Source organism: Esox lucius, chromosome 1 (genome assembly GCF_011004845.1).
Source record: "Esox lucius isolate fEsoLuc1 chromosome 1, fEsoLuc1.pri, whole genome shotgun sequence".
Lineage (NCBI taxonomy): Eukaryota > Metazoa > Chordata > Actinopteri > Esociformes > Esocidae > Esox > Esox lucius.
Window position 1 is genome coordinate 6,884,935 of NC_047569.1, and position 19,810 is coordinate 6,904,744.

At 41.2% G+C, this 19,810-nt stretch overlaps 2 protein-coding genes across 2 annotated transcripts; one reads left to right on the forward strand and one right to left on the reverse strand.

Moving 5' to 3' along the window:
• The first annotated feature begins 3,190 nt into the window (after positions 1–3,190).
• LOC114830147 (extracellular calcium-sensing receptor-like) lies at positions 3,191–8,293 on the forward strand. The gene is made up of 4 exons (XM_029117144.1): positions 3,191–3,216; positions 3,825–4,015; positions 5,437–6,041; positions 8,135–8,293. The coding sequence occupies exons 1-4, from the start codon at positions 3,191–3,193 to the stop codon at positions 8,291–8,293; spliced, it is 981 nt and encodes a 326-aa protein (XP_028972977.1).
• A 4,393-nt stretch (positions 8,294–12,686) lies between these two features.
• On the reverse strand, positions 12,687–19,446 carry LOC105006693 (extracellular calcium-sensing receptor-like). Its single transcript, XM_010865349.2, has 8 exons — positions 19,223–19,446; positions 18,812–19,136; positions 17,243–17,530; positions 14,479–15,024; positions 14,120–14,341; positions 13,805–13,928; positions 13,231–13,703; positions 12,687–13,112 (listed from the first exon to the last, which is right to left on the reverse strand). Exons 1-8 carry the CDS (start codon positions 19,444–19,446, stop codon positions 12,687–12,689), a joined length of 2,628 nt encoding a protein of 875 aa, XP_010863651.2.
• Between the last annotated feature and the right edge of the window lie 364 nt (positions 19,447–19,810).

A 19,810-nucleotide genomic window follows, 5' to 3' on the forward strand; every position in this document is an offset into this window, starting at 1 on the left:
AGAGAGTCCAAGGCTGGACCATTGACATCAGCCAGGAGCTGAACTCTATGAAGGAGAGGTGACCATCTGGGCTGACTCATGGGAACAGGGACATTTGACTTTAGGACTTTGGGGTCATAGAGAGGTACAGCACATACAGTAGTGGACATCAATATGGCTTTAAAGAACTGCAGTTTTCACATAACAACCAAGAATATTGGATGAATGGACATTTTCCATCTTCCCCACCACAATTCTCTTGTCTTTTCACTTGATGAAAAAGTTAGTTATCGCCAGCTTTATTGATAGTTATTGTATCCATGTCATTCACAAATGAAAGAAAAAAGTATGTTCTTATGCCATGAAAAGAAATGGCTTTGGCAGACTTGCTAGCAATTGCTCAATTCTTCTGACTATTCCAGTAAGTTAGTGGATACCGGTAAAGCTTATTACTAGCTAATACGCTGTTAAAAGGGCCAGTGGCAAACACAATACATAGCCGCTATTTGTGGTGGAGGTAAACTAAAAACCGTTAGTTTAACTGTATCAATTTTATTCTGTTCTGCATTATCGAGGTGCTGTAGGGTGACGTGCATGACCATGTTGACTTCCCCACCATTTTTCTCTCAATTGCTAAGCTAGGCACTTCCAAAGTTGTGGCTGTGGGGCAAAATTAGTCAGATGCTCAGGGGTAAGTTGAACCAACTGTTTACTAGAATAATCTCTCCCCTTGACTAGGATCATCTAACCCCATGACTAGGATCATCTCACCCCCTGACTAGGATCATCTCACCCCCTGACTAGGATCATCTAACCCCATGACTAGGATCATCTAACCCCCTGACTAGGATCATCTCACCCCCTGACTAGGATCATCTAACCCCATGACTAGGATCATCTAACCCCATGACTAGGATCATCTAACCCCATGACTAGGATCATCTAACCCCATGACTAGGATCATCTAACCCCATGACTAGGATCATCTAACCCCATGACTAGGATCATCTCACCCCCTGACTAGGATCATCTAACCCCATGACTAGGATCATCTCACCCCCTGACTAGGATCATCTCACTCCTTGACTAGGATCATCTCACCCCTTGACTAGGATCATCTCACCCCATGACTAGGATCATCGCACTCCTTGACTAGGATCATCTCACCCCTTGACTAGTATCATCTTACATCTACCCTGAGACACAGGACCACTTTTTTTAGCAATAACATTTTCAAGGAACTTTGTCATAGGTGCAGTCTTTTTATTTCTTTCTCTTTTCCCTTTGTCTAGGGGACAGCTTAAGTAAAAATCTTCTCAATTTACCCCACTCTCCCCTACTCTGCAAGCATGTCATTAATTATTCCGAAGTTCTGCCTTGTAACTATTCATTGTTCAGTATCATAGTGGTTAGAGATATGAAATTGCGTGCATTACTTCTGAGATTGGAATCCTCGGCTTGTCGCTTTTTTGGTACTTACCATGGACTCCTTTGTGCAACTTCCTAGTTTGGAACACCTCGCTTGCTGATGTTATTTAACTACCTTTTTGCTTTTATTACACACAGCCAACCATTTAAATGATATTGCAGTGCCAAATTGACAATCTCATTATAGCTATCAAATAAAATCATGTTCCAGAATTAAACAGAAAGCTGTGACTACATTGTTCCCAGAGGTTCAGAGATGGCGTTAAATGCAGAGCCAAAAATCCACAAATAGTACCCTTGCATAGGTTCCTGGATTATCAACGTGCTGTAGGATAAGGTGCTGGCTATTGTTTATGGAATCATTTGTCATTGACAAAGCTTGAATCTATTTCATGACACTTGATCAGAACAAGATAATTATTTGCATACTATTTGTCCTAATAAGTGGGAATAACAATAACATTTGGTTAACATGTCGGCATTTTTTGTTGAACGACACTATCTATAAAAGATAACACAAGAATATGCTAATATTTGATAATATTAAATTGTAATTTGAAAATACCAACCTAACCGGGTGAAATTAAACATGACATTGAGGAAAGCAATACCAACAGTTGTAATTTAAGGTAACATGTGTGTTTAAGTATAATTAAAAAGTAAATATTTAAAAAAGTCAGTATAATTTCAATAACAATACATACTGACATTATTACACACTCCTCAATCAAACTTGTTTGAAAATTATGAAACGTGAATAATGTTCTGTATAATTACCCAACAAAGTGGAAATGCATGTGTGAGACATGCAGACTAACATTAAGAAACACTGAAAAATAGTTTCCTGCCCAAAGAAATTAATATGAGATGTCATTTTGGCAAGTGGCTGTTAAATTGTAGAGAACTGCTACAATGTAACAGGGTGGAACATTATTTCAAGGACACTTAAAGTGCAAAACAATATACAAATAAATACAACTTCAGAGATATAGGATTATATTTGCAATTTAGAATGGATGCTGATTTTACTTGTTTGGCAGTGACACACCAAACACACGTAGTGCATGTCCTATTCACATTCTTCTTAAATGTTAGCTACTATAGCTGCTAACTGTCAGTTTGAGTAAATATGTCACCTGAAAAGAGCAGGGAAAGCAAATTTACTGGAAAATGTTAATTAAAGCTGACAGGAGGACACTAAGCTTTTTGAATAATACCTGTCCAAAAAAGGTTCTAAATAGTACTTGGTATTTTTTGTCTTTAAAAAGATCTACAAAGAACATATGATGATACTTCCGTGTGTTACTGGAAAGCAATGTAACCCACATTAAATAAATGTTTTAAGAAATAACTGCTTTCATTAAGTAATATTGGAGTAAAGGAATAAACTACTTTTAAGAGATAAACAATAACTGTGTTTGATAAATATAATTGATTGTCAGTTGAGAAAGGAATCAGGTGTCAAGTTGTTTGTTCCAGATTCCATACGCAATCCTTCTCCCACTGAGAATAGGTCAGACTGTCCCCCATTAGATGCCCTTTACACCTGGGTAGCAGACAGGAGGCTTTAAGACAGAGAGGTTCTCCAGCATAATGAATGTGCCAAGGGCGAGGCTCTGAGATGAGATCAGTCACACTTGTCTTGTTAGCTCTGTTCACCGGGGCATTGATTCCCTGCTGCAGAAGACTTTGTCTGGACCCGAGCACTGAGCCACCCCACAGTGAACAGGATGGGGAGAAAAAAGATTTCACTTTAAACTACTCCACATTCACTCACTGTAGAATGATTCTGTCTCAGATATATGAAAGGTGAGTATAAACATGGCATTGTAGTTACTAGCAAAAAAAAAGGTTTTGTCCATGTACATTTTTGTGAATATTTTCATCTCTGTACAGAACTAAGATCTCCCTGGGAATATTACATTTAGGAATAATTATTGCATCTTTAAATATATTTTGATCTCTACAACACTCAAACATATAGATATATTGCAGGATTTAGAGGACATGGGTTGAAATGTAATGTTGCTTTAATCTCCACTATTTTTTTAAATTCTCTCACTGGGGAAGGGTGATCAAATTAATGAAGTAATTTGCATGTCATTGGACTACATACTATGTCATGGGACATTTAAAAAGGCAATTAAATAACCTTCTGGGAAATGTCTGAAGCTGCCGGGAGAAATGTTCTCACTTGTACCAAAGACACTCCACATATATCTCCAATAGCAATGATGACTATATAAACAAGTTGCAGTCAGCAGTTTAACAATATAGTATCTGCTTCATGTATGCTAAATGTAGTTTTTGTTTTAGCACTATCCAAGAATGGTCTTACTTATTTTTTTACATGTGTACAAATGTTTTTGAATAGGGAGTACGTGTAGCCATGTAAAGTTTTCTAATGCTTTCTCCAGCACAATTCGGCAGAACTGGACTGTGAGATTCACTGTGGAGAAGATCACCAAAAACCCTGACCTATCAGACGTGACTCTAGCCTACAATATCTATGTCATCGGTGGTGGGAATGACTTGCTGCAGGACACTTTGGAGGCTGTAAATGGGGGAGTGCGGAGAGTGCAGACAAGCCTGCAGATCTCCAGACCTAGTAGAGTGCTGGCAGTAGTGGGGCACACCTCTAGACCCAACAGCCTCTCACAATGGCTACAGGTGATACTGACTGGGAGATTGATACTCAGCGGTACAGATTTTGTCGCTCTACCTACTGAATGATTGAAAACATTGAGAAATGTTTCATTCTTGAATTACCTGTGATAGAAAACAGAAGTAACAGAATAGAATTGTACATATTAAGATTAATTAATGTGAGTATAAACAATATGTAAATAATATAGAATAGCATCACTGAATACACTTCTCTCTCTTTCCCTTGTGCACAGGTGTGCCACTTATCTACTTGGACATGTCTGAATGACAGAGTTAGGGATTCCATAGCCATTATCCTCAGAGAAGGCGTTGACTGCCTGCCCATCTTGACCCTGCTGTGTTCCAGCACAGTGCACAGCACGTGTGAACTGACAGGCACTGCTGAAAGATGGACCATCTTACAGAGACTGAAGCAGTTCGTTCTCCGGGGTCTGGGTCGGTCTTTATCGTGTTTGATGCCCTCAGATGGATCGGGGATTACCATTATCTGTGACTGCAGTATGGCTGCCATGCTGTGGCTGTGCTCTCCTTTATCGGAGTGCCAAGGTCGTTTTGATGTTCATGGGCCCATGTGTGTATTGACAACTACAGCTGACATGCACACAAGAAATGGCTGCAGAGACAGTTATACTCAATATGCCTGTTTAAATAAGGCTGGATTGAAACCAATTCAGGTATTTGCTGACGGGTACTTTTTTGCTTACTCTCCAATTTAATTATGTTTATGTAATAAGAGGAACATAAAGTATGTGGTAAATGGAGCATCAAGTCAACTTTTTAATTATTAAAGAAATACAAGTAAAAAATAAACAAATATTTGGATCTTATGTGTGTGCTTGTGCATTGTATTTACACTGTGGTAATAATTCTTATATTCCACTAATAGCTACCAAAGACCGTGTGCATGTCTTCACTGGGAAGATATTGTCCAAGAAACAAAAGACTATCAACTTGTATGAGGACTGACCAAGAACACAGTCATACAAATGGTGAGAAAAAAAAATCCTCTTTAAATTGTGAAAAACTTGAATATTTCTCTACTTGTGTAACAATAAAACTTCAAATGTTTATAAATAATATTTTCTTATGTATCTTTGTGATGAGGCTTTTAACCTAACTTATTTCTGGAGGTTAAAACAGATCATGTTAAACACAACTAACTATGATTAATTCAGACTATGAGCAATTCTTTTCTTGCTTACAATTATTGACGTTTGAACCTACTCAAAAATATCTGATGTTAAAATATAATGTGATTGGCCAAAAGACCAACAACAATTGTATAAATCCACTACATTTACGATGTTTGATATTTTCCTTATTCAAAATGCAAAATTCTCAAATGCTGTTTTTCTCTACCAGATGCATGTGAATATGTTTCACACATCCTGCACCGCAAGATTGAGAAGAGTTGCCATGTCACTGTCTCTTATGGGTGGGTGGAAGGTCTGCTGCTAACAGCTCTTTCCTGGCTAGGCGTCTATACCACTACAGCAGTGACCATGTTGAGGAGAGACACCCCTGTCCTTGGAGCCAACAGCAAGCTGAGCTTCCTTCTGCTCTTCACTCTGACTCTGAGTTCTTTCGCACCTCTAACCACCATTGGCCGGACCCAGGGGTGGTCCTGTATGTTGCGTCACACAGTGTTTGGCACCACCTTCGTCCTCTGCATCTCTTGTGTCCTGGGGAAAACAATAATGGTGTTGATGGCCTTCAGGGCTACACTTCCAGGCAGTAATGTCATGAAATTGTTTAATACTCCACAACAGAGATTCAGTGTTCTAGCTTTCACTCTCATACAGGTCCTGATCTGTGTTATTTTGTTAACAATCTTTCCTCCATTACCCAACAAGAATATGGAACACTATAAAGAAAAGATGATTCTAGAATATGATGCGGGTTATGCTATTTGTTTCTGGGCTATGTTGGGTTATATTGGACTACTCGTTCTATTTTGTGTTGTGTTGGTCTGTCTGGTCAATAAGTTAAATTCTATGCAAACTAATTATCTTCTGTACAGTATTCTTATACATGTACAATTAGCAGCATGCCTGCAAACCACCAGAGCACCAATAAAATTTGCATTAGTCATTGAAATAAACATTCAGCATAGCTAAATTGAAACTGAAAATCTGAACATTGTATTCTGACATTGGTTCATATTTACTATAGAAATTATAGCTTTGTAAGCACGATAAAACATGTATGTGGTGCTATCTAACATCAGATTTTTGCACAATAGAACAAATCTTTGTCCACAGTACTAATATTAAACTCAACTTTGATAAAGAACTTGGTAAAATGTCAACATTTTATTGTAATTGTAATGTATTGCTGTATGTCTAAAAACATAACATTTGTGCATTTAATGAAAAAACCTACTAAATGAATATGCTATCATGTATTTCCCTGAGTCTCATTTAGCTCTTGAAATGTTTGACTGTGTAGGTGTTAGGAAACAAATGTGATGATATGTATACACTCATCACTAATTGGTTAAGTGGATTGTTTAGATTCCAGCCATTACCCAAATTAACAGTCATTGGTCTGTTATATAATCACATTAATTAATTAAATAACATCACCTGATAAATGGAATACTGTGAGGTGTCAAACATGTAATCTGAAAAGGCTGTAGCATACCAGTGAGGCTGGTCTCAACATATGTGAGTATGCAGCACAGTTGAAGCCTGTTGAAATAACTTAATACACTATAAATCAGTCTCTTAATTTTACACATTAAACCTAATTCATTATATTTATTTAATTAACTTTATTTATACAAATAAATCAACTAAAACCTAGGACTCTTTCACAGCCGTGCCCTGTATTAAATACCTGGAAAAAAGACCACTGCACCTTTTTCTTTCCTTTCCAAAAAAGCTGAAAAGGAAAGTTTTGCGTGAGAAACAGAAACACTCAATTTGCAGTGTTCTCTTCGTTTTAACCCTTCTGTTCCTCACTCAAAACCTTCCTTTTTGACTTTTTTGGAAAAGAAAAGGTGCAGTGGTCTCTGTATACTGAAGACTGATAGATTGCAAAACAAACCTAAAAACCTGTTTTTGCTTTGTTATTTTGGGGTATTATGTATGAATTGGGAATGAAATAATCAATTTAATCCATTTTAGAATAATGTTGTTACATAAAATGTGGAAAATGGGAAGGGGTCTGAATACTTTCCGAATGCACTTTAAAGAAAAAACTTACATATTATACAGTATTATATAATATTATATTACAGAATGATTGTGAAGAGCGAGGGTAGCGAGTGCAAAAAAGGAGAGGCAAAACCAAAAGCTAACATACTCTAATGTGTTGCTCCACCGCTGGTCTGCCTGCACTTTCTGAGACCACACTGCCTCCTGCAGGCAGACATGGGTGGCGGACCAGACCTCGTCACACTTCCTAAAACACTCTGGAACACTCTGGACACTTCTGGGACCCCCACCCAGGGGCACAACGGATGCTGGAAAGGCACAGGGAGTTCTGAGCGTCCTCTGCACAGGGGAGAAAACGGGTCCACTCACCTGGTCTGTCAAGGCAGGGTGACCGGAGGAACCTCCCCAGTTCTTTGTTGATATTCTCCGACTGCCCTTTGCATGGTGGGTGGTACCCAGACTTGAGGCTGACCGCAAACTCCAGCCTAGACATGAAAGCTTTCCATACTCAAGACGTAAACTGGGGGCTACGGTCCAAGACTATGTCCTCCACCGTGGCAGGTCTGTCACAAAGTCCACGGAGTGGTGGGACCAGGGTTGCTAAGGGACTGGTGAGGGGTGGAGCTTGCCCTCTGGAGCCATTCGCGTCACCTTTGACTGTGCAAACTGTGCAGGAGAGGACGTAGTGCTGCACAGTCCTTCCCATGCCAGGCCACTAGTACTTCTCCCGGAGTGCTTTCAGGGTCCGGGTGAAGCCTGGGTGCCCAGTCACTGGTGTAATGTGTGGCCAGGTCATCTACTGGCCCTGCACTCCACGGGGCACGTAGGTCTTGTCTGGGCGGCATGTTGATGCCGCAGGGTCGCATCTCCCTGCCCGTTGAATGACCGCATCTATGTCCCAGGAGATGGAACCCATGGTGCAGAAGGGGGGCAGGATGGGCATGTCCCTTGGCAGTTCTGGCTCCCAGTCATGCAGGAGGGAGAGTGCGTCCGCCATGACGTTCTTTGTACCTGGTCAGTATGTCAGGGTGAACTGGAAGCACTTGAAGAACGGGAAATGAGGTGCTGCGCAGCCCTGACGTGTTCTAGTCTGTCAGGACTGTGAATGGCTCCCAGGCACGCTCGAGCCAGTGTCTCCACTCCACCAGCGCCAAATTCACCGCCAGTAACTCTAGGTCAGCCACGTCGTAGTTCCCCTCCGCAGCAGTCTGTTTCTTGCCAAAGTACGCACAGGGGTGGAGTCTGGGAGGTGTCCCATGCTGCTGGGAGAGGACTGCCCCCACCCCAAACTCGGATGCGTCCACATCAACCGTGATAGGGCTTGAGCTGGTCTGGATGTCGTAGCAGGAGAGCTGTGGTGAGTCTGACCTTCAGGATGAGGAAGGGCTCTCCCGCCTCTGGGGTCCAGTGGAGGTGCTGAGGTTGACCTTTCAGCAGCGATGTGAGTGGCATGGCATTGGTGCTGAGAAGATGAACGTATACGGCAAATTTTCAGAAGTGATTTATTGCTTTGACCTTTGACCTTTTGGCAGCTGCATTTTTTGTGAGAATATGATGATTTTTTTAATATATATGACAGGGAAGGTATCAGTTGTTTTTCCGGGGGGTACATGTTTCCGGTTAGAGAGGGAGGGGTAGAGCAGGTGATTCAGGGGGATGAAAGGGTTTAGGTCAAAAGGATTATGAAAAAATACTTTTTAATTGTTGTCAATTTATGTTGTTAACAGTTGTGTTTTTCCAGGGGGTACGTGTCTGGTTAGGTCAGGGGTGATTAATAAAAGGGTTTTATGGTTATGTTGATCTAAGTTAGTCTTGAAATGAAAGATGGAGAGGAGCAGAGCAAGGGGGGTTGAGAGTGGGTTTTTCCACAACTGGTGGTGTGGGATTTCTTGATATGCAAGTGTGGATGGTGTGAGCAGCAGTTACCTTTGGTTCATTTTCTGAGAGTTAACAATAAATAAGAGTTGGACTTCCCCTGGTTTGCAGTTGAAATCGTTTTTTTACTCTGTATAAGAATCAAGAGCTGGCATCTGTGCTTAGTGATACACCCGTGACAACCCAGACTTACGAAATAGGTAGCAGACGAGGAACGAAAGAAACGACACTGTCCAGAAATATATGATGCGCCACAGAGTTTTCTTAATGTTTATAGAACTCAGATACCAACGTTTAAGCAGCTGATGGATCCGCATGACATTGCGGATGGAAAAATGCTCGGCTTTAAGTTTTATTATCCAGCTTCTAAAGTGAAGTTGTACATTTTAGCAATGGGAGCTGAATATACAAATGACATCTGTGGGATACAAATCCCAGTGAGAGTATCCTGTGTCATGTGTAGTGATCAGTTTTGATCATTGGAAGTTATCGTAAATAAATAAATCCCAGGGGGCATTGTCTTCCCAGGGTGTAGCATTCAGGGATATCTTTAAACCTTCCAGATCTCAATCCGTGGATCCGCGGATGCAACACTGTGCTCATTCACATAAATATTAATGTAAACGTAATCGCTATAATCATCCGGTTTCAATGCATATTATATGTAGCCACCTTTGTGAAGCGTTCCGTGTATTGTTTGGGTTGCTATGGGGATCACAGCCTGCAGGAGGAAAACTTGTCACCAGGCAACGACATTGACCATGCATTTTAGAAAGACTGATATGTAAAGACTATAGGGATTACAAGGGTGTACATTTCTATGTATGATTTACTGAACCGTAATACATTGTTTGTATTATAAATATGATATACAAATGTTTTTCTGTCAACATAGTCTTTGCAGGGTCTTGCATTCAGGGATATCTTTAGACAGATGTTACAACAACAATGGTCCCATACAATTTATGTCACAAATGCATACATCTCAAAGTGTTGTGAGAGTATCCTGTGTCATGTGTAGTGATCAGTGTTAGCTCCTGAGTTTGCAAATGAATAATACTTTGTTGCCACTGTCTTTAGACAGATGTTACATCAACAGTAGACCCATACGTTGTATGTCACAAATACAATGGGGAGAACAAGTATTTGATTCACTGCCGATTTTGCAGGTTTTCCCACTTACAAAGTATGTAGAAGTCTGTAATTTCTATCAAAGGTACTCTTCAACTGTGAGTGACGGAATTTAAAAAAATCCTGAAAATCACATTGTATGATTTTTAAGTAATTAATTAATATTTTATTGCATGACATAAGTATTTGATACATCAGAAAAGCAGAACTTAATATTTGGTACAGAAAACTTTGTTTGCAATTACAGAGATCATATGTTTTCTGTAGTTCTTGACCAGGTATGCAAAAACTGTAGCAGGGATTTTGGCCCACTCCTCCAAACAGACCTTCTCCAGATCCTTCAGGTTCCGGGGCTGTCGCTGGGCAATACAGACTTTCAGCTTCTTCCAAAGATGTTCTATTGGGTTCAGGTCTGGAGACTGGCTAGGCCACACCAGGACCTTGAGATGCTTCTTATGGAGCCACACCTTAGTTGCCCTGGCTGTGTGTTTCAGGTCGTTGTCATGCTAGAAGACCCAGCCATGACCCATCTTCAACGCTCTTACTGAGATCTCGCGATACATGGCCCCATCCATCCTCCCCTCAAAATGTCGCGATCAAATGTCCCCTTTGCAGTAAAGCATCCCCAAAGAAGGATGTTTCCACCTCCATGCTTCACGGTTGGGATGGTGGTCTTGGGGTTGTACTCATCCTTTTTCTTCCTCCAAACACGGTGAGTGGAGTTTAGACCAAAAAGTTATATTTTTGTCTCATCAGACCACATGACCTTTTCCCATTCCTCCTCTGGATCATCCAGATGGTCATTGGCAAACTTCAGATGGGCCTGGACATGCGCTGGCTTGAGCAGGGTGACCTTGCGTGCACTACAGGATTTTAATCCATGGTCCCAGCTCTCTTCAGGTCATTGACCAGGTCCTGCCGTGTAGGTCTGGGCTGATCCCTCACCTTCCTCATGATCATTGATGCCCCACGAGGTGAGATCTTGCATGGAGCCCCAGACCGAGGGAGATTGACCGTCATCTTGAACTTCTTCCATTTTCTAATAATTGTGCCAACAGTTGTTGCCTTCTCACCAAGCTGCTTGCCAATTGTCCTGTAGCCCATCCCAGCCTTGTGCAGGTCTACAATTTTACAATTTTTATAGCTCTCTGGTCTTGGCCATTGTGGAGAGGTTAGAGTCTGTTTGATTGAGTGTGTGGACAGGTTTCTTTTATACAGGTAATGAGTTCAAACAGGTGCAGTTAATACAGGTAATGAGAGGAGAACAGGAGGACTTCTTAAAGAAAAACTAACAGGTCTGTGAGAGCCGGAATTCTTACTGGTTGGTAGGTGATCAAATACTTATGTCATGCAATAAAATGCAAATTAATTATTTAAAAATCATACAATGTGATTTTCTGCATCTCCAAATCTGAACGTATACGTGCATTGTGTGCACAGTCAAATTTCAGGTAGGGAGAAGGTCAAAAAGACAGGCAAAAGTACAGATAGGGGCTAGGCTGTGAAGTGTCAAAGGTAAATCGGGCAGAAGCAGGTCAGTACACAAAAATCCCAAACTGTAGACAATCCGAAAAGGGCTTAGTAATGATGCAGCGAAAAAATTATCAATACCTCACAATTTGAAGGCTGGGAGTTAATGAACTAAATAGTAGGAGAAACCAAAGGAAAACAGGTAAGTGACACATGTGATCAGTATTCAGGTGATTGTGAGTCGGGAAGAGTGATGCGTTCTGGTGGAGTGTAAGGTTGAGTTCTAGGAGAAAAGCAAATTGTTTCCATGCCCTCACATCCATTCTTACCACATTTTAACCGAAAAGTCTAAAGACCAAAACCACAAAAAGCATATGTGTGATTCAGTTTTGGATAACATGCCTGCAGTTCTCCAGATGGGGGGGTGAGACGTGTTTTATGGTAGGAGATTGTAGAACTATTGTATCACAGACAAGCAACTTTCTGTTTCAATTTCTATGGGCTACAAATAGATATTGTCAGTCATTGTGGTGATTTGTGGGAAGACTTTTATTGGCCAAGACATACCCTGTTCTAATGGACCAACTTGGAATAAGAGTGCACCTGCACATAATGCCCTGCTTTATAAACAGAAGTGTTTATTTATACATATTTGAACACTTTCTAAAATTGCAATTAATCATGATGAACTACAGTAGTTTTTGCGATACTTGAATGCAAATAAATTAATAATCATAAAACATCATTAGGGGTTTATGGAAGTTTTTCAGAAAAAAGAGCAAGTGTATAAATGTATGTGTTCATTTTCATATATTGCCATCTGAATCCTTAAATAAATATTTAACATATTCAATGTTATGTTCAATTTTGCCCATATCTCAAAAGGGAATGTTTTACAAACCTGTATAACCTTTATTAGTCATTAAATATTTTAATTATACACACATATATGATCAGGAATCATAAAACGCAAACATATCATAATTTCCGCATCATATGTTTCCTGCTGTTTTTCTCTGGTCTCAGCATCACAATGTAGCACTTTGGGGCAAATATACAGAGCAGGAGTCCAAATGCCGAGGCTAGAATAGCGAAAATATGGACAGCCACTGTGAACTTTCCTGCTGTGCTCACATAGACAGGGATAAATGTGATCCACACAGCGAAGAAGATCAGCATGCTAAAGGTGATGAACTTCGTCTCGTTGAAATTGTCTGGCAGCTTCCGTGCCAAAAAGGCCAGAATAAAGCACAGACAGGCTAGGAAGCCAATATATCCTAGAACACACCAGAAGGCAACCTCTGACCCCATGGCACACTCTATGAAGATGGTGGAGCTGTTGGGGCCAGTGTTGACACTGGCATAGGGAGGTGTGCTCAGCAGCCAGAAGAGACAGATCAGACCCTGCTGGGCAGATGTGCACATATGAATATCAATGCTGATGAAATAATTCAATTAAGTGATTTATTTCAGTGTCTCTTAAAATCAATGTAAGTTAAGAAAACACAATTCTAATTTGAACCTGGATGCCGGTGCACAGCAAAACACTGGATCTTTGCTGGGTGGGGCCGAACCACTTCATGACATCTCTTCTGGGAATTGTGGCCCTGAAGGCCATGAGGACCACCATGGTCTTGGCAAGGAGACAGGAGATGCAGAGGACGAAGCTCAACCCAAATGCTGGATACCGGATCCGACACAGCCAATCAGACGGCTCCCCAATGAACAAAAGTCCAATCAGGAAGCAGACGGAGAGGAAGAGGAGGAGCAAAAAGCTCAGCTCCATGTTGTTGCCACGGATGATGGGAGTGTGTCGGTTGGTGATGAACACTGCCAGGACAGAGAGTGAGGCACAGGCTCCGAAAGTGGATACCCCACACAGGATTATACCCATGGACTCCTGATAGGACAGGAACTCTATGGTCTTCGGGACACAGTAGTCTCTGGCTTCGTTTGGCCATGTGATGTTAGAACAGCCTAGGCAGTTTAAAGAATCTGACAGAGAGGAAAGAAAAAGAGGCATTGCAAAAGCAATAATGTTCTTCAGTTCTGGTCAATGACTGGCAGGGGAAGGGTGAATATGAGAATCAACGCACCAGTTTGATTGCTGACCTCCCCCTCAGCACAGGGAATACAGTCAAAGCAGCAGGCAGGCTCTCCCTTCCTGCTGGCTATACGAGTTCCTGGGGGACAGCTCTCACTGCAAACGGATCGAGCTGCCTAGGGGCAAAGAGTCACCACTCAGAGAAATACTGATGTGTTGTGCTTGTAATTGATGGTATGCAGTGGGGGTGTTTCAGAATGCTTGTGGACTGCAATGTGGACTGCACTTTCTCCAGTGACATCAGGACTGCAACCAAGAGTAGACTGATAAGTGAACGTAGAACCAAGATCCTGGACTTAGGACACACCTTCTTTCCCACAGGCCACTGAATCACTGACTCATTTATGACCAGGTTTTGCCCATCCCCCAACGAGGCGTCATAGAACCCCACTTTGACCAACTGCACAGAGCCATCGTGCCCCCTATGCCAGTTCATGAGGTCATACGAAGCAATGGGGTCACCGTTGTGATCAAAACTGACGTCCTCCCCGAGGGTGGAGAACTTCACCAGCTTCATGTAGTGGAGTAGCTGAAAAAGAAGCATGGAGGGTAGGAGAACACATTCTGCCATTGTGTGCATGTGTGTGCATGTGTGTGCATGTGTGTGAATGAGGAACAAGCATATGCTTTCATTTGGCATCACTAAGTATTCGGCTATACACTCACCTGCCATGACTGAACATGCTTCGGGTTCCCACAGGTGCCATTGAAAAAAGGCCCCTCCCCAGCCACGCAGTTGCTCATATCTTGTAAGGCATGGGCGATGAGATACACAGCCTTATACACGTTATAGGACACTCTGAGCTGGCTCACATCGCCATACGTTGTGTAGATTTCCCCCAGATTCTCTTTTCCACTACAGGGCTCTCTGTTGTTGGAACTGACAGAGTGTGAGTGTATGTTTAAGGATCCATTCAGTCTACAGTTGAATGTGTCTTCCCAGAACTCTGCAAGTAAAGCTGACTCGCGGCAATCTGATGGTCCTAATGTCAGGTATTCCTTGAGCCCTGGAATGTCATCAGCCTTCCGGATCGCAAACCCCAGCGTTCCTGTCAAGAGATCTCCAAACTCTCCCCACAGGGATATGGCGGTGGACCAGGCCTCGCTAGCGATCCACTGCAGCCCTGTGACGTTCCGACGTTGACACTCTCTCAAGATACTTTGAAGCTCCAACTCGGCCGAAAAATTCAATATAACTCGGGAGGACGACCGCTGAGCAAAAAAAATTTACTTTAGAATCATAATATTCCACACAATATACACTGTAAAAAAGACAACATAATCAATTAGTCAGTGTTATCCAGTGAGTTGAATGGACTTTAGAAAAAATAGCTAAAACTGAGTTCAATTTGATAAAGCTTTCAAAACAATTTGTGTATATTGCTTCAGTTATATGTTAAACTTATAATGCTATTGCAGCTAGCTGCCTCGGAATTGATATGAATCAACAGTCTCTGCCTGAAGAGATGCATCAATTGCAATGTTTAACTATCTGTTTTTTTGCAGATTGTTTAATTTATCCTACAGTTATATGTTAATGGTTACTTTGTCACCATTGGTCATGAATCTGATAGGTTGGCTATGACATGTGGAGTTCCACAGGGATCAGTACTCGGGCCACTTCTGTTCAATCTCTATATACTACCTCTGGGCTAAATTCTACAAAACGACAACATTAACTACCACAGCTATGCCGATGATACTCAAATATATATGGCTCTCGAACCATATGACAACAGCTCAATAGGCTCTCTGTGTCACTGTATAGAGCACATAAATACCTGGATGAACCAAAATTGTCTACAAATAAACCAAGATAAAACTGAGATTATTGTGTTTGGCAACAAAAAAAAAGAACAAGTATTAGTAAAGAGCTGGATTCTCAGGCCCTTAAAACCAGGGATCAAGTGCGTAATCTTGGTGTTCTGATAGACTCAGACCTCACATTTAACAGTCATATCAAAGCGGTCACCAAAACAGCATTCTATCATCTAAAAAATATAGCCAGGATCAAAAGCTTGGTGTCCCAAAAAGACCAAGAGATACTCATCCATGCTTTTATCTCTAGTAGCGTTGAATATTGTAATGGCCTCTTAACTGGTCTCCCGAAAAAGACTGTAAAACAACTGCAGCTCATTCAGAATGCTGTTGCTAGAATGTTAACCAGGACCAAGAGAACAGAGCACATCACTCCAGTTCTTAAATATTTGCATTGGCTTCCAGTCAGTTACAGAATAGATTTCAAAGTGGTGATTTAGTTTCTAAATGTTTGAATGGTTTAGGACGCGAATACATTTCTGATATGTTTGCAGAATATAAACCGAGCAGGGCTCTTAGATCCAAGAACACAGGTCAGCTAGTAGAGCCCAGAGTCCAAACTAAACATGGAGAAGCTGCGTTTATCACTTATGCTGTATAAAACTGGAATAAACTACCAGAGATCTTACATGTGCCCCAAACGTATCAATTTTTAAATCTAGGTTAAAAACACTTCTATTCTCACGTGCCTATGACTGAGCACTTAAACCTAACCACACTGTTTAGCCTTATAGCTTCCTATGTTTTAATCCCATTATTTATCTTTAGGTTTTCTTATTGTATTTTTTATTATTATGATGTATTCATGTGCTTTGATGTTTTCATTTGTGTATTTGTTTTTATGTCATTATACTTTCATATATTTATCTTTGTAAAGCACATTGAATTGCTTCGATGTATGAATTGTGCTGTATAAATAAACTTGCTTGCTTGCTACATTACAAAATTGTATATAATTTTTTCAAGAAAAATATATAACTTTTTTTGTTGTTTGTTGTATTTAGTTGTGTGTGTATATATATATATACAAATATATATATATATATATATATATATATATATATATATATATATGTATATATATGTGTGTATAGTTACGTCAGTTTTTTCAATGGCACCTGTGGGAACCCGAAGCATGTAGTATATTATACATACAAACTTGATTCATCATTGCTCCATGGACCAGTTCAGATGCTCACATGCCCATTGTAGGGGCTTTCAGCAGTGGACAGGGGTCAGCATGGGCACCCTGACAGGTCTGTGGCTATACAGCCCCATACGCAACAAACTGCGATGCACTGTGTGTTCTGACACCTTTCTATCAGTACCAGCATTCACTTTTTCAGCAGTTTGAGCGACAGTAGCTCGTCTGTTGGATCGGACCACACGGGCTAGCCTTCGCTCCCCACATGCATCAGTGAGCCTTGGTCGCCCATAACCCTGTCACCAGTTCACCACTTTTCCTTCCTTGGATCACTTTTGATAGGTACTGACGATAGCAGACCGGGAACACCCCCACAACAAAATTAAACAAACTCACTATCGTACTGCAGCGTGTTGCCCCTAGATTGTATAATCAATCCATACAACTTTTCCCTCTATTCTTCCTCACCTGGATGGTGTCCACCAACTTCATCACAGACCGCGGAGAGATGTTTATAGGGTAGAAGTGGACATAGGCAGCACACACGCTGTACTTTATGGACTCCTGTAAAAAAAGCTGGATAGCGAAGCGGGCATAGTCAGACTCCACCCCGATGATGCCCACCCAGGTCCAGTTAAAGTAGCGTACAAGGTGGGCCATGGCTCGTATCTGGAAGGCATCGCTGGGCATGGTGCGCATAAACGTGGGAAATTGCTTCTTGTCACTCAGACAGCTGCAGGATGCAAAATAGCTCACCTGAAAGCAAAGGAAATCGAACACAGTAGGGGAGTAATTATATTATAAATTATATATCATTTTGAATGTAGTCTTAGGGCACTAAATAGTAAATTCACAGTATTAGTGTAAAAATAAAAAACTTGAATCAACATAGTTCTGTACACAACCTTATACCTTGTGTCATAATAAACAGATATAGGATCCATCAGACAATGCTGTTGAATGGTAAGAGTACCCACTCTCACATGTATAGGCATGCCAAGCCATTTAATTAAAAGCTCAGTAGTAGTTCACATTTGTCGGATTGTAAAATACTGATTGAAATGCACTCAGATTATAATTTTTTTACATGGCCTAATTATGATTAAGCCTGGGAAAAAACAGAAGCTGTTTTCTTTGTGTACCATCCCTAGAAAATCTAGTGTCCCAGAATGATGTGCTCTTCCCAACTATTTATTGTATCTGCATTGAGGATAAATCCAACATTCCGTGCTTAAGCCTTTTGCAGCTTTAGCATTTTGGAGTTTTTTAATGAGATTTGGCTTAATAATGTTATTTGTGGACCTACTTGACAGAGTAGAGCAAATCAAATGTTTTAACAAAAGTAATTTCTGTCAAACATGCCCTGTGGCATGAAAAAAGTGTTGCACTTTGAAAGCAAGTTCTGTCCAATGAAGTTTTTTTATGGGACGTAGACAATATTTATATATTTCATAACACTTTCATGCAATTCAACTAACTTCACAATGGTGGAGACACACTATTTTGATTGCAGTTTTAAGGCTATTGTCCCCATTCACATTTTGTCCATGCTCTATGCCACGATATGGTAAAAATGTATATAACAAATAGGGGCCCACTTGAGGACAGAGCATGCCTGGATGGTCAGTATCCAGCAAGTGTTACTAATACCACTAGGATTAGATGGCTGGCTAGATTTATGACTAGAAAACAATATTGTGTCTATTTATTGTTCCCAGTTCCTGGCTAAGAAGAGTAACAGGGTTTCAGAACCTCTCAGGATAATATGTACTTCAGCAAAATTTAAGTTTGGTATCAACAATAAATAAGCGGCCTAACTGTCACTTATTTTTTTGTTTCAAAGCACTTCATCTTAACATTAACACACAGCATACATTTTACAGACTCAAGCTATTATAAAAACAATTATTTGATTTTATTTCACGACATTTTCATTGTCTGCCATCACTAATATACCCTCACTATTTATAAGAGGACTATTTGGCAGTACTAGATGTGTTGTGTACATACATTTAGGCCTGGCAACGGCAGTCTCACCAGGGGTATGTGAAAGGAGCCCAGAGTTTTGAGCACAGCCATAGACAGCCCAGAGGCGGCATCTCCTATGATGACGGGGGACACCGCTCTATGTACGGAGGCACAGTCCCAGCCAGTACCGCTAGCTGCACCCTCGGAGCCTGCCACGCCATCTGGCTGCCCGTTCACCAGCAGCAGAGAGCTTCTCAGGGACCCGCACGTTTGGTCACAGGTGTCCCGAATGTGGAACCCCAGTGTCAAACTTGGGAGCAGGTCCCTTTGTCGGTTGACCTCGTTCACTGCCAAAATCATGGTGCGCATCCAGCGGAGGGTCCTGGCACTGAAACTTCAGGGAAGAGGATGTCAAGGGGCTTAGCAGCACGCCAGAAAGACAGACAGACAGAGAACATGTCATTACACCTCACTTACTACTCATATTGAATCTGTTGCGGGCTCCTTTGAAATGATGGCAAAGAGGACACAGAACAACGGTGTACAGGGAACAAGCCCCCGATAACCACATCTCCCTCCTGATAGAAGCTGTTTGTGTCCTTTTCCCCCAGGAATGTGCACACATCCTGGGCTGTGGCATAGCAAACCCAGTCAGCCCCCAGGAGAAGACCTAGCACAAGGACTTTGGCAGACAAGTGTGCCATAGCAGGTAGAGGCTGACAGTATGGTGTGAGATCAGTTCTCAGTTCTCAGATCTAGCCCTGTTCTCAGTTGTCCGATGGTGGGGCTGGAGCCTTGGGTCATAAATAAGCCTCTGTAAACCAGGTGGTGATGACATCACCACAGACAAGGTCCTATTTCCCTTTTTTATTGCAGGTTATTACTGCAGTTCAACTCTGACCCCTTCTGGTGGAATCTTTTCAACAACCTATAATATTGTATACTAAACTCATTGAGTTTTGCACGAGGAGTTTGAATTAATCCTTAAAAACCATGTTCATAGAAAGATAAGGACTGTGTCATAAAGCTATCAGTGAACAAGTGAGTACTAGTGGTTGAGATACAGCA